This window comes from Columba livia, chromosome 8 (assembly GCF_036013475.1).
Source record: "Columba livia isolate bColLiv1 breed racing homer chromosome 8, bColLiv1.pat.W.v2, whole genome shotgun sequence".
NCBI lineage: Eukaryota > Metazoa > Chordata > Aves > Columbiformes > Columbidae > Columba > Columba livia.
In genome coordinates this window covers 26,674,311-26,699,996 of record NC_088609.1, presented here as the reverse complement: position 1 = coordinate 26,699,996, position 25,686 = coordinate 26,674,311, and the positions used below count along the sequence as shown (strand labels likewise).

Here is a 25,686-nt window from a genome sequence, read left to right as displayed (position 1 = left end):
TTAATTGAAATACTGGGCATTCAGTATCTACGTCTTCGGAGAATAACGCCTTTCATTGCTCTGTTAAGCAATGAAGATTCAGCTCAAGTGACTGGATCCTCTTGTCGATTAAAAACAAAAGAATTACAATAAGAGGACACGCAGAATCGTGATGATTTCATCCCCCCCACTCTCTCTGCCCTAAGCTCTGTGTTCCTAGTGCCAAATTGACTTAGTTGCACTTCTGACAACAGCACACAAAAGAGGATGTCTCTGTTTTCTGGAAACTTCACCAAGCTAATTCCTGGATTTGATATATAAACAGTAAAATTGAAATATTTCTACTGAACGTTCAAATGTTTCCTAGTTACAGTAAACAGCAAGACAATCAATGAAGTGCACTTCCTTTGTAACACATATGGTCTTCTACCAAGGGGCCTCCCAACAGCAGGAGATGTTACTAACCATATGTGTTGCAATATCAAAATGTTGGGCCTGAACTGAAGGTCCTGGGTAATGAAATGGACGCTGTCAAGGTCGAGTAACCCAAACTGTAATAACTGTTAAAGAATAAAACTAATGTCCTCTTTAGCTTCTGAAAATAAACAAAATTACCCTCAGATTCACTATGAGAATTAAACATTTCAGTTGCTCAAAAAAAACCCACCAAAACCAAACAAACAAAATCTCAGGTAGAGAACTCAGTCGGTACTCATCTTCACATCGGGATGTTCTGAAAAGCTACTGATTTACTGAAATGCATGAACATCCTGACTTCTGATCGCTCCAGTGTTACATTCATTTGCCTGGGAACTGTCTTCGATGTACTACGTAGCAACTAAATTCAAGTTTAACAACTCCAACTATGTAATATTAGCCCAAATCCCAGCTCAGAAACTACTCAGTAAATTCTCGAGAACAGCAACACTTCAAACAATTGATTTTAATTATCTCTACCTAGCTAAAGATTACAGTTGACATGTTAGGGTTTTTGGGTGTACCTGTGACACTAATGACCTCTTAATTGGTACCAATGCCAAAGCTTCACGTAATATTTTGTTCTCAGAATTAAATCAAAGAAGAGAGATAATGGAAAAGATTACTTCTCCCACACATGGCCTCTGCTCCTTGTCAGCTCCTCACAGCTCTTGTCACCTCCCACTCGGGAAGCAGGAGCCCCAGAGCTGCAAGTTCCCTTTGCTCTTCCTGCCTGTCCCTGGCTGGAGTTCCCCAGGTGCTGCCCCAGCCTGGGCACATTCTCCACCCCTTTCCCCAAGGCTCCCTGTCCCAGGAGGCCACCCAGCTCCATGGCAGCAGGTGTCCAGAAGGAGAACTATCACTTCTATTGGAAAATAACAGCAACACAGGAAAGGTAAGGTGAAGCAGCACGTTAAAAATAATTTGCAAGCAAGGTGTTCTAAATTATCTCTAAGTCAGATGTCCCACAAGTTCATAAATTGGACTTGGAACTCTACTTTCTAATGACCCTCCATGATCTAGATATTTAGTATCACAAATTAGTCTAATCTAGATGTTGCCCAGCACTGGCATGTGTGCTTTCATAACACCAAACTCAGCAAACAAACTAAGGGAAACCAAGAAATGGAGAGTCTGGTTAACACATCCAAACACCCACTGATCTGTCCTCCAGACCTGGCAGGGAATGACACCAGAACACATCTTGTACTTCCCAGTTTTGGATTACTCCCATTCCTGCCCTGCACAACCTAACAGCTCGGCCCACATGGACGGCGTGAAGATGATCAGAGAAGACTGTTCTCAGCTTTCCAGCCACACACACAGAGCAGATACCAACCTCCACTCTCCAGAACAACACCTCTACAAACCTTGACTGACAAATAGCATGAGAAAGGGTTCAGATCTACAGAAGAGTAGACACACCAGACCCTGACCACTGTCAGGTGTTAAGCTCATATAAAGCAACAACTTGCTCAGCTTTTCTCCATTTGAATGTAATATTCAACAAAATGTCATGGGTGTCATGAAGTGACAGGGGATAGGTGTTAAATGGCTGATACTCACTGGTGTGATCAAACCTGAGGTTTGATTCTTGAGGAACACACGTTAAGAGAGTAAGCAAAACACGCCAATTAAAAAAAAAAAAACAAACAAGAAAAAAAAGGAAACAAAGCAAACAAAAAATAAACAAGAAAAACCCAAACAAACAAACAAACCAACCCCACCAAAAAGCAAAAGTAAAATTCTAATCTGCAACACTGAATTCAGACAGCTCATCGCTAGGTGAACAACAGCAGCACCAAAAGAGAGGAAACATGTCCTTTGTGTCGTACTCACTGAGCGTATTCCATACCCTTGGACAGCATTTACAGGAAAGAGACGGTTATTTCCTGTCCTTTTTAAGAACAGAGAACGTTTTCACATTCTTTCTGATGGGACGTGAAAGTCTCAGAAAGGCTAGCTGTCCAAAACAACAAAAAATAGTGCAGGACTTTATGACTGACAAAAAACAATCAGGCATTCTCCCAGAGAGCCTTCCATGCCTATTTGCCAATAAGTCTCCTCCACTGCTCCATCCTCTTAATTTTTATAATTTCTTCTGTTAAACAACATAAAGCATATGAAAGGCATGAAAGTGTATTTTGCTCAATTTGTTTCCAATGCAAGCTATGCTTCAGTTATGTACCAAAAAAGGCTTTCTAGAGAAAAAGAACTGAAAAACATGGTACATGAAGGCAAATTTCTGTCAGCACAGCAACATATCATGCCCAGGATCTTCCCAATATTGTCAATCCTCCCTGTGCCTTTTCTTCTGTCCTTCTCTTAGTTGCTGATACCAGCATCCCTGGGCTTTCTGCACTTGCTCTGGCTCTTTAAAGACTCCTTACTCTGTACTCCTAAGGGTATTTACGTTGTTTTATCTACAAAATTAAGGAAATTCCCCATGAAAGTTAAACTCAGCTCTAAACCTAAGATTCTTTGACAGCACAAGAGTAGCACAAGGTGTATGTAAAAGGCAGAGCACAGGGCCAAGAAAGTCAGTGCAGAGACAGACAGGCTCTGCTCACATGACTGACATCTGCCAGGCCTGGGCGTATCTCCTGCTCTGCTCTGAAGGGAGAGCCTCGGTCATGTATAAATGTGGGGGAGAGGGAGGAGAAAATGCCTCAGATTTCTTTCCATTGATCCACCCTGGGTTTTCTCTAGCAGAGCTGGTAAGATGTGCAGCTTTAAAAGATTAAACTACGTTTTTGCTGCAGAACAGAAGAAACGACGCAGTTAAGCCTGTTGAGCAGCTCGACAGGTTGTTATTATTTGGTCGGAGAGAGACACCTGGTGGCCACTCAGCCCCAGCAGCCACTTCCTTCCCGTCACAGCCTGGGAGGAGAGATGGAAAACTGCATCCTGAGAGCTGAACCTGCCAGCAAAACTAACAGCTGGTTACTGTGAGCATCTCAGAGGAAATTTATATCTGCTTCCAGTAACGCATCAAGCCAAAGCAAGACCCATTTCCTGCCATAATGAAATACTTGGTATTTTTTTAAAAACTTTTACTGTGAAAATACTGTAAAACACAAACTCTGGATATCAAAGAAAATCCACAGAGCGGATGAAGGGAAAAACATTTAAAGTCTTCTTAGTCTTCTTCCTAAATTTGTATCTGTCTGGGCTTGTATCTCTAAGCTGTGCCTTACCAAGCATACACATCCTCCAGCACTGCAGCTCCTCACATCGCATGCAACCAAGAGAACTTTATTGGAAGCACTTCTTCAGACCTAAAGTCAGCCTTTTCAGAGAGGGGGATTTTTGCAATCATTCTACATCAATCTTCTATCATTAACCGTTAAAGAAGTGCTTTCTTTTTCCAGAAACAAAACCAAATAGTAATTAAAAGATGGAAAAAAAACAACAGCACTGATTCTTCTCCCTGTTACTCAGTATATTTCAAAATAACGCATGAATTGCATAAGCTGTTAAACTCAGCTCAAAGAGCCTCAAAAATGAAAACCAAAATATTAAAAAAACCAAAATATTAAACCCAGATAGCTTTTGTAAAAAATCATGCTTCTAACAGATCTTATAAGCAAGGATATCAGTATGAATTCAGATTCTCATTATGCATTCAGTGAAAACAAAATATTGCTGACTTTAACCAACTGAAGACTCACATGAAATTGAAGGTGGTTGAATTTTCTCTTCTTTTTGTAAATCCAACAGGCAGTGTTCTCAGGTCAATATTACACTTTCGAGCTTTGTTTCTCAAGCAATATAACTAGCAAAAAATAAAAACAAATTTTTAAAAATGAATAATATATTCAAAACCTGAAAGTTAAAACAATAAAAGAGTAATGCTGACAGGAATCACAGGAAAATTGTATAAAAGCCACGTTTAATGAAGTACTTCGACTTTTTGAAAAAAACATCATGAATGGAGAAGTTAATAAAGTAAGCCTAGAAACTACCTGAAATATTTTCAGGTGAAGTTTTTGCGTGGTTAAAAAACTACATACCACTAAAAAGTGGTGTAACGTACCATGAAAGCCACAGAAAGCCGTAGTGGGTGTAATCCCACGCATGGAGCTGTTTTTTGGGCCACGGTCCCACTAGCAGAAGGGGTACACAAGCACCATCTCAGCCACTCTGACAAATTCCAACAGGGGGGTGGCACAAAGGATATCATCCTCTAAACTCACTCAGTACCATAGCCTAAAAACTGCTACCTGTGTATGTAGCATCTCACCCTCTCCAGTGCACGTTTTCAAGGCACCATGGTGCTAAGCACAGACACACACAGAGTAGCACTTCAGCCTGAGAGAAAGCTGGAGTCTTCTGAATTTACCTCGTCATTAACATGAATTCTTTCCAACTGAGTTTAGTGCTATATTTAAAGATACATTCGCAAGACTGGAAAAAATACAGCCCTGATGCCTTTCTGTGATGTATCAATGAGTCAAAGTATTTTGGAGCAGATTTTGTTTTTCTGTGGGTTTTTCTTTTTCCTTCTTGATCTTGGTCTTTCAGGAAATACCACACATTTCTGCGACCTCACTAATGCTTTACTCAAATCAGAGAAGTTTCAACAAAAATCCCCTCTCACCCTTACAAGGCTGGCTTTTACTTCATTGTTGCTTGGATTTATTCTTTGAAGAACTCTAGTTGCCTTCATTCAGTATACGGGGAAGCATGTAACTTGTTAGGCAATTAATAAATCCATTGTTTACCTGGAAATTTGTACTCAAAAAAAGTTGTGGAGGTGGAAAGAAACATTCAGGCTTTCTTAACACACATCTATCATCAAACAGCAAGAGTGGTCACACATCAATTTTGAGAATGCACACTGTTAGCAATCAGTTCTTCTACAGCAATTGGATGGAGCCGTCTATACTACTATTACATAAGCCTAGAGACTTCTTTTGATTTCTGGCTCTAAAATTCAGGCTCATTCATACCTTCATAAGAGAAGTACCAGCTCTGAATCTGGACTGGGACTGCCTCAGTGGGAATTCAAAGGTAATCCACCCTACCTCCAACAGACCAAGCTGCTAATTTAAAACTCACAAGTTTTTTTGTTGTTGGACTATGCACAGTAGGATGTCGAGCAGCAGCATCAGCTGTCCTTCCTACATCTTCCAGGAAACGATAATCTGAAGGTAAAAAAAAAAAACAAGGAAAAATAAAGCGCTAACGTAGTAAAAACAATGAATTTTAAGAAGCACAAAAAATGCTCTTACCACTCAAAAGGTTCAAGTCAGTAAATTCATTTACAGAGACAAATGCTGTTTTATCCCTGACTCCATTACAGCTTTGTGCGAGTTTATGCTTCTTTACGCACAACAGACTGAAATGAGAAAAAAGAAAAATGTTAATATGCCACTCACATGAGCGGAAAAAACAAAGAAACAAACAAACAAAAAACCCCAGTTTAATTCAGATAATAGATACCTGCATGAATATTTCATGCATCGTGGACATCTGTACTTAGCTTCCTCTTCGCTACACGTTTCACATCTGAAAGAAGTAAAAAGTATCTCTTAATAATTGTGCCTGACTGGCCTGGGAAGCTGCCTACTCGACAACCAGGCACTTTACCATCAATCAGCACTTCCAGGAAAATTGATCTAAACCTTGAAAGAAAGAAAATACAAATACCTTGGATTAGATAAGGTGGCAGATAAAATAACACAAGCTCTGGGGAATATCTCCAAACACATACAGAGGTCTTACCTATATTAAAACACAGCACAGATGCTTGAAAGAAAGCAAAAGACCCCATGCTAACCGTGGAGTCAGAAGCACAGCAGTGGTGTATCAGTGTAAGCTTTGTGGCTTTGTACCAGTGCTCTTCTCCATTTACATCACCTGTAATGTACGTCATACCATGCTGGTTTATAATGCTCCCAGTTTTAGGTAGAAGGAAAATAAATGTCCGGGATTCACACAAAAACCTGAATGTTGCATCTGGTTCTTCAATGAAACAGAAAAACCATGACTATATCATGATCAAAACTTCTTGTTGTTGGCAGTGCAAACCCCCAAGTCACGGAACCTCTGAGGTATAATGTGTAAGCTTTATGAATATAGCTATCAAATGTTATTTTATTTCAAAAATCATCCACAAATACAATCTTCTGCTTTTTAACTGGGTTATTGCAACAGACGTTCTTTCTATTCTTAGGACAAAGTTATTAATGTGTTACCTGAAACAATCATAGCTTTTCCTTTAACAAATGTACAAGGGAAATGGCCCTCCCCGCATCAGTAAAGTTTTCAAGCACAGCACAAACCCACCACTTTGAACTACTGCAGAAAGCACCTAAACCCCCAAACAGGGTCCCTCCTCTCCCCCCTCACTCGCTGCCCGCAGAGGCGCGGAGGCCGAACCAGGCCGTGCCGCCTCCCGACAAGAGGGCGGCTGCGGCTGCTGGCAGCAACACGCACTCATTACAAGCACAGAAAAAGCGTTTCACACGCTGCAGAGCAGGACCAGGAGTTACCCTGAGCAAGGAAACCTCGCCACAGGCACGCAGACCCATGGACACCCAGAAGCGCTTCCCGGGGCAGGCCCGGCCCGCGGCGCTGCCTGAGGAGAGGCCGGCGCAGCTCTTCCCCTCGGGTGGCACCGGGTTTTCGCGGAGGCGCTCCCGAAGCCCGGCCTCGCCCCTACCTCTGCAGGGACATCTTCCGCCCGCCTGCCGACCGCTGGTTCCCTCCGGGGCCTCCTTGCTCCGCCATGGCCGCACCGCCTCCGTGCGCGGGGCCCGACGGGGCCTGGTCGGGGCGGGCCCGGGCGCGGCCTTTCCGGGGCGGTGGCGCCGCCTGGCGGCTCTGGGCTGCGGGCGGCCTGGCCCTGCCGAGCCGTGGGGAGGAGCCCCGCTTCTCGGCGGCTGTTTTACGGATTTTTGTTCATAAAAAATTGCAATAAAAGGAAAAGGGTTACGAGGCCTCTTGTAATCCGGCTCAGGGCTTGCTCTACAATTCAGGGTAAGCCAGCAGGCGACCACATCAGAAACCATAAAAAGTTAATTGCAGCGTAGAGGTACTTGTTAATATTGTGGGATGAAATTGTGTGAGAGCTCTTGCAAATGCCTTCATCTGCTCCAGTGAAGATGTCTGAATGCAAGAGGCTTTCTAAAGGCACCGCAATATACCACTCTTCTGTCAAACAGACGTTTCTGGCAACCTCCATTATTATCAGTCAGTGTCCTGCTGCACCAATTCATTATGCTGTCTTCATGGGATGTGCATGTTTGCCTTAATTACAGAAATGTAGATACTTACATGGGAGCAGCCTTAGAATACTGTGATTTTAAAATACATAATTTCTGAGACATGCTAATATAAGCTATAAATAAAGGCTATAAAGAATTTCCAAAAATAGGGCAACGACACTAACAAAAATATAGATGAAGCAGAACATTTTCTAAAAGGTGTCTTTCCTGCAAAAAAAATAATCCGTTTATCAGAACATCAGCTCCACAGACAAACTAAGAGCAAATGTCAGACTGTAATGATCATGAAAACGCAAAAAGTGAGACATTTTCTCTAACCTTTATTGGCACTCCGTAATTTTGCTAGTTTTATCAGATTTTCTCACAGGGAACAAAACTGACGCTTTGATAGAAAATGTAAAATGGGATATAGGCGTACATTACCTTGTAAAAGTAAAATTTGTCACTCTCGCAGTATCCCACAGCACAAAGCATGTGCATTTCCCCTTCAGTAAAGCAAGCATCGCGACCTAACAAGCACCCTTCTAGAGGATTCTCATTCTTAGTAATAATGAACTATACAATACGAAACAGAATAGTAAAAGACAAACAGAGAGCTTGGAAGCTTAATTTATTATACCTTGGTAAGTATGGTTTCCTGGGGATCAAGACAGTTAAGCAAGGTGTTTGAACACTCCCCTTCTCCCCCATATAGTCTGATGTCATCTTGCTGTGTACTACTGAGCAGAATTTAGATTGACAATAGAGATATATCGTTATAAAGACTGCCTTCCCTAATGGTACTTTTTTAAATGAAAAAAAAAAATGATTGAACATTTTAGGCTTAATTTAAAAAAAACTGAAATGACCTAACAATGCAAAAAATGGAATTTCTAGGTTGATGCAATGCTAATTATAATTTAACAGCAGCCATTCAGAACACACGCTGTAGTAGATTTTTTTTCACAAGTTACAAAATATATACACAATATATCATCTTAAGATGCCTTTGGTATTCGAAATGTTAACTGAAATACAGAATCTAAAACCCAAAACTACGGTAAGTAGCTCTTCTACAACAATTTTTACAATGGCTATAAAGCTAACTGTTCTGACTATATGCATCATGTACAATATGCTGTCTCATATACCATTTCCACAACAGTACATAAAAATATTTTAAACAAGAAATCCATATAAATAATGTTTTCATTGTAGTGAAGTATGTGACCAACAACTTAAAATAAGTACCTTTACAACAGAAACATATCCTGATGTAACCAGCACATACAGTCTGAAAAATAAAAAGGGACTCAATCTCCGATAAGGCCACAAGCACCTTGTGTTACATGAAGAGCACCAAGGCAACATGGACAGGAAACACAGAAGAGGTAGTGTGCCATCTGTTAAGATGTGTGTGTCCAGAAAGGACTACAATTAAACTATGTTTAAGACGACGTATTGTACTGTGGCATAATTCACTTTTCATATATAAGCTATTGCACATTTGGGAGCATTAGCCAGTATTGCTCCTTAATATTGTATGTCTCCAGCTTTCCTCAGGATGTTGCGGTTTTTTTTTGCAGTGCTGTTAAAGGGATTGCTAGGAACACGAGAGGTCCTGAAATATTCCATGTTCAGATACTCTGTTCCAGGAAATTATGCAAGAAAGCACCAACCAATTTTTTTTTCTTTTTTAATACTTTATGAAAATTGTTATAGTCCTTTGTTTCTCAATGCTGTTTCTCCTTAGGAGGAAGTATTTTTCTTCCTGAGGTTCTTTAACCAACACTGTTTAAAATGATTCTTCAGTTTCCTAGTAATTTTGCCTGCAATGGATCATCACTTTTGCATGCAATCTATGCAGCAATTCCATGTTGATGCAAATAAACAGGACAGAAACCCTAAAGGAAGCACACTGAACCACTTTCTACGAAGTGCTGCTGTCCTGGTTTGAGATGAGGAAGTGCATTAACTTGAACAACTGGAAGCTGGTTCGTGTCCTGAGTGTGAAAAATGAATTGTGTCTTGTGCCAGCTGCCATCTTCAATCTGCAACACATAGAAGCAGAATATTAAATTCCTATAAAATATGAGCTTTGAAACAAATGGAAATTGTGCTTAAAGAGCAAGAGGAGGAGAAGCACACAGAAATATTTATTCTCCTCAAAGAAATGTGTAATCTAACAAATGCCATTTCTCCTCTACAATACCATAGACACTCATGGCAAAACTGTAACTGTAGGAAAGCTCAGCCCAGAATCCAGCTGGAGTGGATGCAGACACAGCTCAGAGCAAAGCGCCTGTGACTTCGCAAGCAGTCCTGGGCTCATGTAGACTCTCAGGTCTCTTGCTACATTCACCTCTAAATCCAGACAGTAGGTCTCAGGTTATGAACTCTACAGGCACTTGAATGACTTTGCCTTTGAAGAATCATGACAAAGAATGAGAGGTGCTTTCTTGCCATGAACCTTGTATTGATTATTCTAATCCTTTAAAAACCTCAGTAAAAATGTATACCTCATAACATTTATAAAGTAACATTATAACATTGCCTGAGGCCGGGATGGGCCTGAGGGTGGCATACAGAGAAATATGCAGAACTATGTAGGAAGTGAGGTTTAAGGGATGTGAATCAAAACGGTTGTCATTTATTTGCAGAAAGTTAATAGTGTCTAACAGTAACTCCATTATGGTTTTAATAATGCTAATGCTAAAATGTATTTACCATGCATTCATCCATGAGCACCTTCGGTTCAAGTAGCGTATTTGCTTTAAATATTTGACCATTCCATCCTTTGAAGCTAACAGATGTTTTCTGGCCACTCGCTTTACTTAATCTCCATATTGGTGTATTCAGGCAATGAACTGTGATGCTGTGGGTTGCTTCTGAGCTCAGTAAATGAAGGAAGTTCATCTGCACTTTTCCAATGCCGAACTCCAGCTAAATTCCAAGAAAAATGCATCATTAGACTTAGAGTTGGGTTATGCTGAATGACCACAGCAATGCAAACTGACTGACACATAAGTCTGTGGTGTTCAGGCATAGGAGCACATATACATGTTTATACATTGGGGCCAATGCCAAAGATCAGGACTTGTGTATTTCAGGAGAGCTGTTAGGTTTTATTATAGTGATTACTGTAAACAGAAGCTTTCATAGGACATCTTCAAAGCTTAAATATAAACATTTGTTAATGCTTACAACAATGTTGAAACACAGTTGGGCAGAAAACACTATTTTTAAATAAGGAAACTGAAACAAATGATTCTGTGATTCAAACAAAGATATTAGCAGCAGTAGTGGTTTAACTGAAGCCACGTAATTCTGCTGCTTAGTCTTTTTAGACCACAGATTCTGCGAATACCTACATTCCATTAAAAATCCAAAAATTTGTAAGCATATTTTGATTTTAGACAGAAAATATACTCATTACTCAACATGAGTTTCTCCAAGACTAGATCGCATTCAGGGATCTTCCAAACGTAGGAGTGTGTGTGGGAACTTTATGGTATTTCTGATACTTTTCAATGACTACAGTGTATATACAAAACTCAACAAATATAAAATTTATATTTCCACGGGTTTAAGGACTAGATGTAAAGAGGAGCATGGAGTACTGATATCAAGGAAACCAGTCTCTGCCTAATGGCTTTTAAAAGTAGCTAAGTGTTGAAAAATAGTCGTGATATTCTTCCCATTGCAATGACTTGAGCATCTCCACATTCAGCTGCCCTGAGTGATGGGTTACTGATGTAGCTTAGAAGCATTTCAGACTTATTTTTATGCGTTGTATAGAAAAGTATAAAGCAAAACAACAATTTCTATCAGCATGGAAGGTAAATGAACAGAGTGAGAGTTACACTAACATATACTGTGTCCAGAAAAATCTGTAACAGAATCACAGAATGTTAGGGATCGGAAGAGACCTCAAAAGCTCATGCAGTCCAATCCCCCTGTCGGAGCAGGAACACCCAGATGAGGTTACACAGGAAGGCGTCCAGGCAGGTTTGAATGTCTCCAGAGTAGGAGACTCAACAACCTCCCTGGGCAGCCTGGTCCAGTGTCTGTTACCCTTACTGAGAAGAAGTTTCTTCTCATATTTAAGTGGAACCTCCTGTGTTCCACTTTGTACCCATTACCCCTTGTCCTATCATTGGTTGTCACCGAGAAGAGCCTGGTTCCATTCTCGTGACACTCACCCTTTACACATTTATACACATTAATGAGGTCACCCCTCAGTCTCCTCCAAGCTAAAGAGACCCAGCTCCCTCGGCCTTTCTTCATAAGGGAGATGTTCCATGCCCTTAATCATCTTCATGGCTCTGCACTGGACTCTCTCAGCAGTTCCCTGTCCTTCTGGAACTGAGGGGCCCAGAACTGAACACAATATTACAGCAGGAATGTGGTCTCACCAGGGCAGAGTAGAGGGGAAGGAGAACCCCTCTCGACCTACTAACCACCCCACTTTTAATACACCCCAGGATGCCATTGGCCTTCCTGGCCACAAGGGCACAGTGCTGGCTCATGGTCATCCTGTTGTCCACCAGGACCCCCAGGTCCCTTTCCCCTACACTGCTTTCTAGTAGGTCATTCCCCAACTTATACTGGAACCTGGGGTTGCTCCTACCCAGATGCAGGACTCTACACTTTCCCGTGTTATATTTCATTAAATTTTTCCCCGCCCAACTCTCCAGCCTGTCCAGGTCTCTGGATGGCAGCACAGCCTTCTGGTGTGTCAGCCACTCCTCCCAGCTTGGTGTCATCAGCAAACCTGCTGACAAGTCACTCTATTCCCTCATCCAAGTCACTGATGAATATATTGAATAATTTTGGTCCCAGTACTGACCCCTGAGGCACTCCACTAGATACAGGCCTCCAACTGGACTCTGCCCCATTGACCACGACACTCTGGCTTCTTTCCATCAGCCAGTTTACTGTCCACCTCAGTACCCAAACATCCAGTCCATACTTCCTCAGTTTAGCAGCAAGGATGCCGTGGGAGAGTGTGTCAAATGCTTTACTGAAATCAAGGTAGACCACATGCACCACTCTGCCATCATCCATCCACCTTGTTACATTCTCCTAAAAGGCTATGAGGTTGGTTAAGCAACTTCGGTAACAGATTATGTGATGTGTTCTTCCACAAAGGTGCACATTTAAAAGCCCCTGAAATCTAACTTCTCTTACTGAGTTAAGTAAATAAGTGTTAATTTGTTCAGAGTTCCAGCACAGATCTAGCAATACGTACCTTTGTCACAGACAGCGGCGTCAAACATGTCTGACCACCTGCAGTGAAGTTGCAGAAAACTTCAATGGCATCAGAAGGACATCCAATATTTGGGTCAATCCAGTATTTTCCTATTAGTATATAATCCCAGATGGAAAATAAAACCAAAATACAATTGTTACTAAAGAATTTCTTAAAATATTCAACCTTTTTGGCAAGTATTATACATATATTATCCCCATAGCTTCACTAGGAAATGAAAAGGAACGTCAAAGTCTTTTCACTTTTATAATTCTACTAGTAAAAGATACTGAGCAAAATTATCATAACCATTCAATTCTGACTACATATACAATGACTTCTGAATACTGTCACAGTTTAAAAAATGTTTTGTCTTTCTACAGCTTAATAGTGAGAACAAATGGTATTTCCAGTCTGCTCTCTCTGTATTAAAACTTTTTTTTTTTTTTTTTAATTTATTTTGTCTTGGCTTTATACAGAGAATATATTCAGGATGTAAAATATCAATCTAAATTCTCTTGCTCTCATGGCATCTTGAAGATCCTTTATTTCTCCACTCTCTCCCATCAGACACTTCTACATGACATAACCTAGTGATGGTAATAAGGAGCCTTTGCCATTGTGAATCCATGGGATTTGATCTGATCAAAGAAACAGGACACATCCAAATTACGTCAGGATTTTGCTTTCTCTGATTTATGGTTAAACATGGGTGAGACTGTGCTCTACAATTTATATGGGTGTGTAATCCTCTGAAGTGGAGGTCTGTGTCAGTGACCTTGCAGCCCTAAAGGACAGATTTATTTAGGAGAGCACGGTTCTAATAACGGTTAGGCTCATCCCTACTTGAGTCTTAAAGAATTGATCCATCCTTATGTATTCCACAGAATAGTGATTTCCCTGTAACTTCTTAAGTTCATTTCCCACTTCCTCCTTAGTTTGTTACTGCTCATAAATGGTAATAGGAATATTCCCAGGTATTCATTCTTTTATTAGCCACTCAAACTGAATGATGTCACAGTATTGACATTTCAGGTTTTGGTTTGAAATACTGACTCAGGTTCTTCTGGGATACAACTGTCAGTACATATGACAGTAATAGTGTGCTGTATACAACTTTTTCTTTGGGAATCTAGGAACCGATCCATGAAAAACTCATTGCAGAACAGCGATAAACACTGGGGAAACTTTTAATCACAAAATTGGATTCAGTTTCAAATTTTCTGGACACTTGTTTACTTATATATATATATATATATATAATCTGTGTCTAATATCTCTATAATATTATATAGCTACATACTTTGATCTTTAAAATTCGGAAATTTTATCTTAAATAAAGATAAAATAAAGGTAGCTGTGACAGGCACACTGCAACAGAATACAACAAAAAACTCTACACATTAGAATTTTGGTGTAGAAAGCAACATTTGGAAGCAACACATTTGAAAGCCTAGTTGTGTTCAAGTTTCAAAGGAAGTGAACACTTACCATCTGCCACTTTCCGTTCACAGTTAAGCAAATCCCTGCAGATACGTGCTGGGTTATCCCGTGTGCCAAGGGGGTTCTTGATGCTGTGCAGTAAATTGCTAAGGTAGTGCAGCGTTTTGAATATCTCTGTACTGTGATCTAGTAAAGTTACTTCAGTATTCTGGTATTTCTGCCAAGGGCCATTAGCAAACATGTTACCACAAAGAAGTGTCACAACAGTATATGCAGTAGGAGTCAAATGGCCATTGAATAGCCAGACAGAAGCAAAGTATTTATAATGCATGCAATCAGCCATATGAGACAGGGTAAGAATAACATATTCCAATTAAAAAATTAGTACATTTTATTAAAATTCTCAGAGCAGTGAAGTTACAGGCAGATTAAGATCATTCAAATATGTCATTATGACATGACCAAAAAATGTGAATAGAGGAAAAAAGAAGAAAAAAAAAAAATAGTGCATTTTTAAAGTATACGTAACAGTTTCAGATTTGGAACAGTGACATCTACTTGTAGGCTTAACCTAGAAAATATATGTTTGACTTCACCCATGCAGGTAATCTTGCAATCAATGGTACCACACACTTGAATATATGTCAGTATTTTTTGGATCAAGCCTAAATGCCACAGTCATTATCTATGACTGAACAGATACAGTCCACTACGTGTGATAGTCAATACATTTCCATTGCTGCCAATCATGACCAAAAAGTAGAAATGCTTCTGTTTTTCTTCACTTCAGTCATATTGTATGAATCCTAGCATGTTTAATTAAATTACTATCCACGATTCATTTTAAATTAAGCCATTTTAAAGAAGTCCTGTTCTGTCCTCAAAGAATAGAATAATAATTGCATACCCCACATGACAATGTAAACACATTGAAATATATTACCTCCATCTGCAGTGCAGCATTTGACTGAATCAAAGCTTGAACAGCAGCATTGATGTCCACTTGTTTCTGAAAAGAAGATGTTTCAGAATACAAGAAGATGAACAGCAACATTCTAAAATGCAGGTGGTACATTATTTGAGCACTGTAGCAACATACATGATAGCTTCATCATTTTGTCATTTTAGAAAATAATTAATTGTAAACACTTATAAAATAGGATCCTCCCTTCCATTTCCAAAGAAGGTGAGCATGCATACAGAAAAAGCATATTTGGTTTTTATTAGTACCCCTATACTCAATTTAATGATCATATTCCTGCAACCCGGAAAACAGATACTATGACAGCCGAAATAGCACAACCTTTTCTGTTGCTATCTTTCAGAGTGTCCAAATGCAGAACAGGAGAAAAACCTTTTAGAGCATGACGGAGTTAACCGATGTCAAAAGTCTGAGCCTGTCCTTGAACGTTGCCTGTTGAGGATTCAGCAGCTTGTCAGAATGGAACTGACAGCGTAAGATGGAAGGTTCAAGAAATGCGTTACTGTAGTGATGGAAGTTGTAGGAAAATGTATTTGCATTTCATGTGCTGTGACAGAAGCAGCAACACATTTGAAAAGGATCCTGCTATGTTCACTGTCAAAAAAGGACTGTATTGTAGGTTAGGGTTGTTATAGAACTTACTCTTGGTCCTGGTGGTCCAGGTGGTCCCTGGAAAACAGGAGAAATCAGATATGAGGTGCTTCACATGTTTATATAATGCAATCATAATAGAAAAATGCAGGCAATTTTTTTAATGCACTTACAGGTGGCCCTGGCTGGCCCTGAGGTCCCTGTGGCCCCTAGAAGAAATGAAGATTAAATGCAACATCTATAGATAAACATCTGCTTTTATATTTGTGTATTTTTAAGTGCCAAAATACCACAACACATACAATGAACAAGATGTAACATTAGTTTTGGTAAAGCTGTAGATTATTAGTTACTATTATTAAAGTACCATACTCTGTTAACATGTGCTCAGGTGCTGTCAGACTGTGGCAGGACACCTTCAGTTCCCATGTGGATCTGTTACTGAACTGTGCGATCATGTTTGGTGAAAAATGTTTAGTATAAAGTGTGAAAAATAAACTTGAGAAATGAATTTGACAGTGTAAGGCCATACTTGTTTATCTTGGTTCAGAACTTGATTATGCAAATACCGAGTCAAGGCAAGGTACAAAGTCCTCAGCAGTTTGTCCCTAAGTAACCACTGCTCTCTGGTGAATAGATGTCCTTGTTCTGCATGCTGAGATTTAGACATTCCAGTGGATTTTTCAGATGACTGACTGCTTCAGTTAATATTCTGCGTTCTTGGCATGTGCCACTATTCTAAGACTCAAAAAGCTGGGATAAGACCAGTTCAAATTTATAGGGGTTTCTGAGTCAGAACTGAATATTTAAAAAATAAAAAACTGCACTGTTCCAATGAATTTAAGATACTTTGCAAATGAGATTTGTCTTGATTCACTGTCTGCTTGCCAATAAAACCGGTGTGGAAAAAAAAAAGGTAAATATTGAATGCTATTTGTTATCTATGGTAAACTACTTTTGGGGGTATTACATTTCTTAACTGCATTAAAACTTCAGAGGGCTACATCAATTACCTTTAAAAGCCTTTAAAATACAATAAAACCACACAGTGTGCTGAAAATCCTGTAGGGATGTTATAAATGTTCTTTCTGCTGTAGAGCACTAAAATAAGTTTAAATTACACTTTTCATGGATTAAATTAATTGCTAAATGTTTTACTGGAATGTACTGGATTACCTTTACAAATCTACTTACTTTACCCTTTGATCACATTAGAGTTTAATGGAGACAAGTATAATTCCAGTTCATAACAAAGGCAGAGAACAGAGCAGTTAGTTTTAGTGTGCTCTCTAGTTCTTTAATCACCCCATTTGATGGCTAGTACAGAAGGTCAAAGGCCAAAACTCCAACCTTTTTCTAATACTGTAAGGCCCTGGTTTTATATGCAATGATACATATTGTTAACTTTGGAAACATGAGCAATCCCTTCAGAAATTTCCAAGAAACAAAGTATTTTTAACACAATTATTAACATGAAGCTTTCACTGACTACTTTTGTCATTTTGATACTATGTCATCGTATCTCCGAATGGGTAAAGCCCAATAGCATCATGGAATTGTCTAGTACACGATACAGTGTAGTAGCTGCCATCACTGATTGTATTGTAAAAACTCTTCTTTGCAATTCTTTGTTAAGGTGAAGCAAGAACATTTTAATTCTTTAAGTTTACTCAATGATTATAAATCTACAAGATCATAATAGAAAATTACAGATTATGCCGTATCATATCAAATTGTGTCATTTTTCACCTTGAGGATAGTCACACACTGGAACACATGGCCCAAAGAGATTATCCAATCTCCATCCCTGGAAGTTTTCAAAATTCAGTTGAATAAAGCCCTGAGCGACATGGTCCAATCTCAGAGCTGACTCTTTTTTTCAACAGGAGGTTGATCTAGAAATGCCTTGAGATGTCCTACAACCTGGATTATCCTATGACTCTAAAATATAATTCATTATGTGCATTTTGTGAAATTAAAACAAAAAGAAAAGGAGAAGACACTTTCAAAAATATCAGAATTCTGAAATAGTATTCCAAAATCTATTCACTGTTTTTCTAAATGTTTCAATCACAGTGATATGAATTGAAATATAATTCTGATTAAAATTTTTAAACAAACTCAGTTTCTGACCCTATTTTTCTCCAGAAATAACCTACAAAACCCGAACTTCGGTTCACCACTGACCTCAACAAGGAGACATGATTTTACATTCCATGTCTTCCAGGGGATAAATGGACATTTCTTTGTAGTGATGAACACTCTATCCCTGACAGATGAAAAACAGGTGGCACACACAGCATGGACATCCATCCTCAGCTCCAGGCTTCTCCTGAACTTCTCCCTCTCTAGACAGGACCATACAAACGTGTGAACATGCGTATGCATGCTGTGCTGTGAGGCACTGACAATAAACGTGACAAGGGATTTCCCTTTTACATCTGAACTAGGACAGATTTGAAGTCCATGACTGCTAAAGGATCAGGGGCCCTACTGCCCGGCAGTGCACATCCCCACTGGGCACATCTACAGAAGTCAACTTGAGCGAGAACAGGTCAGACTTCTGACACATGCTACCAGGTTTCTTGGCCAGTGCTCTCCTGGAGCACAACAACAACTGTCTGGTATTCAGAGCACACAAAGTACATTCACAGTAACAGAGGAATAGTTCTTACACAGCCAAAAAAAAAAAAAGCGAAAGGACAAAAATAATTTCATATTACCGTTTCACCCCTTGTGCCCTTTTCACCTCTCGATCCCTGTAAGAAAGAGCAGCTGTTAATCCAGTATGTTTTCTAGCCACCTAGGACTGAAACAAGTAAATTAATATCCATGAGAGTTACACTGCTCACATGAAAAATCCAGTCTCACCTGTGGAAGTACTTACAACTCTGGGGCTTTAATTTCCCTGTACTATTAGCAAACTAAATAACTTGAAAACTTCGTTTAATTTCTGCATGTGGAAAGCTGTTATTTTCTTCTGATTGTAAATATGTTTTTTTTCTCAGTAACTTTAACTGTCAGTGTTCTCTCCCTGTTGATCAGCTGTGTTCTCTACAATTTGATCCACTGTAATTCAGTGCTTCAATATCTTAAGAGTAGAGCACAAAACACTATACTTTCCATCACTGAAGAAATCCATTGGTTACATATCTGGTTTTATTACCCCATTAGTTCTCCTCTCACAGCCAGATTAGACACTGTTCTTCTGTCTCTATAGCATTTTTGGCTAGTTTTGCACTTAAACTGTGTTTCTGAAGATGGTAACAATCTTACAGTTCTTTCCTGGAAGAATCCTGCATTTTGAGGGCAGCATTTCATAACACATAGAAGCGATCTTCAACTGTAATGCTTTCTTAATGATAATGGCAAACCATGATATTCAGTATGAAGTATATCAAACGCTTTCATACGCATTTGCACTACTGTAAAGTTTTCCTCCTGTGTGGGACTGAAATGAGTACAGCAAGACTTACTCTTTTTTTCCCCAACAGGTGGAAAGAATAGTCTAATTACTGAAGGAAAAATTCCCTTCTCCTTTCTTTTTCACTTGTAAATAATTGTATTTGTTGCTTCTATTGTATATTCTTGTTATTTTTATGATTATTATTTAAGTTTTTAGATATTCTCATTTCTTCCCAGTCTTGTTGATGAGACAGAGGAACTTGAGTGGTACAAAAAGCTTCTAAAACCTCCCTACATGACTGCAGACGTGAGCCAGAGGGTGCCCTGGCAGCACACAGCTCTGTGTCTGGCACAGGGAGTGCGATGAGGTATGGAAACAGGGAGGAACCTGCTGCGAGGAACCTGGGGCGCACTAAAGATTGCCAGAAAGGCCAAAAAGATGTTTGAGTTGTAACAGGGACCTCACTAGCACCTGGAACACCCCAACAAGGATTGTGGGCACTGCCAGCACAGCTGGGGGAGCACACTGGACAGTTCAGCCCAACCAGTACATTGAAAGCGAGTGTGGCTGCCCTCTGAATATGTCTCACACCTAAGCCTGAGAAAGAATATCCAGGTGGTAGTTACCATGTGCTTTTCCACACCTTGACTCACCCACTGCCCCTGTAGGCATGCCCTCTGTGTATTGTATTTAGAAGGCCATTCCAATTACTTTTTTGTCATTGTTTTTTATAATTTTTTTCTTGTATTACAGATGTTGGAGTCGCATACGTTAGCTTACTAGCATGGTACAACATGAAGCTGATCCTGCTAGTTGCCATTTGCAAGTAAACAAATTAGACAGTTGCTAGTTGCAAAACAGATTATTAAAAATAAGGGTAGGTGAAATAAACAAATTATGCAAAAGAGAAGGGAAACTTACAGGCCTGCCAGCTGGACCTGTCACACCTTCTTGACCAACAGGGCCAATATATCCCTGTCAACAAGCAAAGAATTTATTAATCCACCATGTTTTAAAATGAAGAAAATCCTCATGACATGTCCTGGTTTAAAGTTGCTCAGCACACAGCTCTGGCCAATATCCAAAAGATCATGGTGATGTTCTCTTTCTGAACATTGAGTGCACATTGCTACAAAAACAGCAAGGTAATTACTTCAGTAATTAGTAATAGTTATACTTGGAAAGCCCACACACATTCTTTTATGTGAAAGCTGATGCCCTAAAAACAGTGGAAACTCAGGTACTCTGATTACTAAAGACCACATATTTATTGTGCTACAGTCAACTATGTCTTGAACTGTATTACTGCCCATGAGAATTCTTGTAAGGCTGCCAGTAAGTGCTGCTGAAATGTTACTTTCCTGTTCAATTTCATTTAGAGCAAAGGGCTCATTTCCAGCATTCATCTGGTATAGGAATGTTTAGGAAAAGAAACATGCTACTAGAACAGGCCCCTAAAGCTGCTGCTTTGCATCTGGCTAACTAAACTAATTCAGTTCTGTGATGGCAGTGGCAACAGTAAGACAAGAAGGTTTTGTAGGAAGGCCTTCCATGCTGCAGCCTTTCCCTATTTTTCCTTTTTCATTTGATGCTGTGAGCTGGTTGCACACTCCCCAACGTTATAAAATGCTAAAGATGCTTCCACATTTTTGGTGAGTAGCAAAGCAGAATGTCATGAAGAACGAGTTAATGCAGGTTAGTAACCTTACAGGTAAGATGGAAACGTTTATGAAAAAAAAAATGGACTACCTATTAATAAAAATCAATAATGCGTGAGCACCACTCTTGTTTTACTTCAGGCAAAGTCTAACCCTTTTTGCTTTTGCTGTAGGACAGAGTTTTACAATCAGCATTGCTGCGAGTAAGATGAAATAAAACGTTCAACCCCAATTGACAAAGCTATGGCAGCAATAAGGCTACTTGTGCGGATAAAATTATACTAGGAAAGCCACACTTTGTCAGCAAAACTTGCTCTTTTCCTTCAAGATTAAGAGCCCAGTTCTGCTTGTGTATCTGTGCCCCTGTTGCAACCAGAGCGGTGTTGTAGAACAGGCAAAGGGCTTTTAGTGAAACCGTAGTCTCAGAGACAAAGGTTTGGTTAGAGGATTCTGGCCTTGTTAATAGGAAATTAAAAACATGTGCCACTTGCAAGCCATCCTGACAATCTCTTTCAGGGAGTGAAACACTTACCACTTGGCCTGTTGGACCTTTTGGGCCCAGAATTCCAACTAAGCCAATGTCCCCTGCAGGACCCTGAAAATGCAAAGGAACAGTTTAAGCAAACATGGATATTAGCTATCCACTTGTTTCAATCTCTTGTAACCAGTGGAAGATAATTTCTAAGAGCAGTAACAGTGAAAATACCAAAGCACACTGACGCAAAACGTCCCTCTTTGGACATGGAATACACAGTTCTGTCTACAATGTTCCAACAGTTCCAACAGACTTTGAACAAATTATTGTTAAAGCTGATTAATTCTATGCTTTCCTAATATTCTCACTTAATAGCTTAAGATCTAACAGAAAATAATGAGAACGTACTTTTGGACCCGGGAATCCTTGAAATCCCATTAAACCTTGGTCTCCATCTTCTCCCTGTAATAGGAGCAATCATCCTTACTATTATTGCATGTTGGTAACTCTTGGACTACTTGTGTCGCATCAAGAGCTGTGATTACATACAGTCTGTCCTTTCAGTCCAGCAGCTCCTGCTGGTCCTTGGTCACCTTGTGATCCTGGAAGTCCTCTTTTGCCTCGCTTTCCTGGATGACCCAGAAGCCCTTTCTCACCCTGTCAATAGGAAGATAACATATCATTTATTACAATTATGACAGTTATAAACGTGAAGAGTGGTTTCCTGGCAGAAGTGTACAACATGCTTGCTCTCTAAGAAATAGACCTACTCCATTCATTTTATGTCCATCAGTATTGCTTTCAAGAATTATACTTCCACTAAATTGCAGATGTGACTTGACTGTTCCTTGACCTGGAAACATCATTTCCAGTATGGTATCTCCCAGCACAAGCACTGAAATTCACAAAATGAAATACAGAACAGTAAATTTAAAAAGTAATAGTCTGAGCAAGGCATAGTATTAGTTGTGGAACTCCTTGCTGTTTAGAATAAAAGTTTACATTGATTCAAATGAGAACTAAACAAGTTCAAGCAAGATAAGTCCTTTGGGAACTGCCAAATGCATAGAAACCATGTCTAGCTCAGGAGGTTACTGACCTGCAATTTAGGCTGGGAACATACACCTTTCATGCTTGCTTTGCAGGAATGCGTTTTCCTAGGTGTTACCTTTCTGTGCTAGGACAGACAGACTTTAGGCCTGACTTGGTGTGTTCACTCTTAACACTTCTCTTGTGCTACGTGCTGAGTTTTTCATCACCTCATTGATTCCCTGTCTTTTTGAGACTGAAAGAATTTCTGAGCAGGAATTACCTCCTACGGCTCATTGTCTAGACAAAGGAGTGAAAACCAGACTGGGAGCCCTGGCAATAGACCCTATAAATAGTGAATACAGTTTACACTAAAATATTTTCATTCAAAGATAATACAGACAGTATTTCCTTCCCCAAGTTTTCAAGTAACTTAAGGTTTTTAAAAATGCTTACCAATGATATCTCATAGAGCACTGCAAATCATGATTTTTAGATGAAAAATCCTATTCTAAATGGTTAAAATGATCTGTCATGTTTCCATTCTTTGATTCTTTTACCACTGAAATGAGTCTAATTAATATGAGGATATAAAAATACGGTAGTGTTGGGTACCAGGAACCGGCTGAAAAATGAAGCACACTCAAATTTCTTTCTTTCTGACAGGGCTGAGCAAGAACAGTTTAAGTTCTGTGATAAATGAACATCTCAGACATGCTCGCTTGCCCTGGCACTTGGGACATAGGCTTGAAACTACAGTACTTCTCTGCTAGTAGATTGCTTGGATGTCCAAATCATCTAAACTGTTACAGTTGTAGCAGCCGCAGATGTTTAAAAAGAAGGTTAGGAAACATTTGGCCCTAAAGCTTTGGGGGAATAAATAACAAAGTGTTTTGAGTGGCTCCTGGAGCTGGGAATAGCATCCAGATGGATTGGGAACTCTATTTTCAAATTACAGTTTATAGGAACGAGGTCAGCACATCTTGCACTTTTACCCTTCACATAAGTTTTGATACCAGTTACGTCATTAACAGTAGCCAGGTGGTTCCACAGCCACTGGATGCAGTATGAAGACTAAGCAGTATCAGTGCTACTGTACTTAACCAACAAATCCCATGTGTGTACCTTTAGTCCAGGTGCTCCCATGGGCCCTGGCATGCCTGGCAATCCCTTGGGACCTCGAGCTCCAGGATAACCTGCCAGACCCGGTAAGCCTGAGTTTCCTTTATTACCCTTAACAAATCGAAAATAATTGGTTACAAGCAGAACAGTCAAACGTGTTTTTTCATTGTATGCTAAAACAGGCATGTAACAAAAATCAATGCCACTTAATGTGCTCTGTATATACGGACACACATCAAAACATATGGAAAGACAATGATCAGCAGTATCACCTGGACTTTTGCTAATACTCTGAAAGCAAAACCCCATCATCCTTAGCAACAAAGCTACATGTGTTTTAACCGTGGGGTGGATTGAGGCTTCTGAGGAGTCAAGTTATTACAGTTTAACAAGTCACCACTGTTAAAAAAGCAAATACTAACCATGCCATAGCCCATTGCACTTGTTCAGTTCAGTGTTCATCTTTTACCTTGTTCTGTCCTACCCTAAATATATCCTGATGTGTGAGATCACTTACCTAGACCTTTAAAAGACTTCTGAGAACATTCAAGAGAATCAGTTGCCTCAGTGGGCTTATGCAAGGCATCTTCCCTGTTAGCACCCTCCTAAACAGGAATATTGCCCAGCTGGATCACCAGCTTAGGCACCCGTGACCTAGAAATAGTGAGCAAACTTCCGTCCACAGTAATTGTGCATTCAAGTATATATGAAAGCACTCACGGGCATACCACTGACTGCTTTTACCTCCCACGGGGAATCATAGACAATAGTTTATGTGACACTTAAAATTTTTCACAGACCTGAAAATTTGCATGTTCAGAGTAATAGCTTTTAGTGCTCATCCCTGTTTAATTATTTGCCAACTCTATTTTGAAATATGCAGGAAGAGAGCAGTAATATCCATTAATTAGAGATGTCTCCATGAGATTGTTCTTAGATGAGTGTTGTGTGATGTCTGAGGACTCTGAGCTTACATCCTTCTGATGAAAACAAGATCCTGAATTCAGTCATTACAGATGAGATAAAAATACTGTCGCGATTCATAGTATTAATTTTTTCGAGAAGAAGGAACTCCACATCAAGAAATAGAATGAGACTACTCCCTCACAGAAACATTCAAAATTCAACATGCTTATTTATAAATACCAGACATACTGCTAATATTGTGTATACACTGTAGGGATTCATATGCAATAACTCCACCACATCGAGAAAGATCAGAACATTTGTCATGAAAATATATGAGAACATCAGACTATGAACTATTTTTAATGAAAAATCTTGTTACAGAGTACATGGAGTTAAGCCAATTTTGAAGTGTTAAAAAATACAAAATGAGTACTTGCTACCATTCAAGTGAAGGTTTCTGTGATGCCTTTTAGTAGAAACATATACATACATACATATATGTTCTTTTTTATTTCATATGGCATTCTGTTAAGCATTCATTGAAATAAAAGCACTATATGAAACAGGATTTTTATATTAAATGTGATTTTCAAGGCTTCTGTATATAGACTGATGGGCAGATAAACTTATATAGCATAAGTTCTGTTCTTTTTATTCATTGTGGCAAAAGTCAGTTAAAAGCCTCTCTATTACAAATCATAACTTACTATATGTTGTTAATATAGAGTAATGGAGTTTTTTAATACGAAATATGACATTTTGAGTGAAAAGGCAAAAATGTAAGAATTCTTTGAGGCAGTACTCCTAAATCCAACTCCAAAGAATTTTAAGTACTCGAAAGAGGTTCAGTGGACATGATGTGACACTGAAGAGGCTCAAATAGGATCTATCTGCCCCCTATGGGTAACTAATTTAATTTTCTCTTTGTTTAACCAGATAGGATATTAAAACTTGTGAGAGTGCCTCCAGCACCTTCATTAATTCCTAACTAGAACTACCAAGAATCACTATACCTGAAATCAAAGTGATCAGATTTTCAACCATGTCAACAACTAAAGGAATTGTCTCCCTCCTCTCTGGAGTGAACAAGTGAAGAGCTGTGTCACTGCTCCCAGAGCAGCAGGTGGCAGGTCACAGCCCTTGGCCCACAGCA

General features: G+C 39.5%; 2 protein-coding genes across 3 annotated transcripts in view; both read right to left on the bottom strand.

Annotated features, from left to right (window-relative positions):
• The window catches only part of ZNHIT6 (zinc finger HIT-type containing 6), a 31,858-nt gene extending 24,496 nt beyond the window's left edge, over nt 1–7,362 (bottom strand). Inside the window, exons 1-5 of the mRNA XM_065072652.1 lie at nt 7,124–7,362; nt 5,902–5,967; nt 5,691–5,797; nt 5,518–5,603; nt 4,128–4,231 (exon numbers count right to left, since the gene is read on the bottom strand). Of these exons, the coding sequence (XP_064928724.1) occupies nt 4,128–4,231; nt 5,518–5,603; nt 5,691–5,797; nt 5,902–5,967; nt 7,124–7,191 (431 nt within the window). The 5' untranslated portion in view covers nt 7,192–7,362. The remainder of the gene's footprint in view (nt 1–4,127; nt 4,232–5,517; nt 5,604–5,690; nt 5,798–5,901; nt 5,968–7,123) is intronic.
• Nucleotides 7,363–7,983: 621 nt separating this feature from the next.
• COL24A1 (collagen type XXIV alpha 1 chain) overlaps nt 7,984–25,686 on the bottom strand; it is a 136,408-nt gene continuing 118,705 nt past the window's right edge. For both annotated transcript variants that reach the window (XM_065072646.1, XM_065072647.1), the window contains exons 48-60: nt 23,628–23,735; nt 22,023–22,130; nt 21,882–21,935; nt 21,531–21,593; nt 20,262–20,315; nt 18,658–18,693; nt 16,108–16,143; nt 15,986–16,012; nt 15,305–15,370; nt 14,410–14,578; nt 12,919–13,028; nt 10,395–10,610; nt 7,984–9,718 (exon numbers count right to left, since the gene is read on the bottom strand). In XM_065072646.1, coding sequence (XP_064928718.1) covers nt 9,572–9,718; nt 10,395–10,610; nt 12,919–13,028; nt 14,410–14,578; nt 15,305–15,370; nt 15,986–16,012; nt 16,108–16,143; nt 18,658–18,693; nt 20,262–20,315; nt 21,531–21,593; nt 21,882–21,935; nt 22,023–22,130; nt 23,628–23,735 — 1,194 coding nt within the window. In that variant the 3' untranslated portion in view covers nt 7,984–9,571. The remainder of the gene's footprint in view (nt 9,719–10,394; nt 10,611–12,918; nt 13,029–14,409; nt 14,579–15,304; nt 15,371–15,985; nt 16,013–16,107; nt 16,144–18,657; nt 18,694–20,261; nt 20,316–21,530; nt 21,594–21,881; nt 21,936–22,022; nt 22,131–23,627; nt 23,736–25,686) is intronic.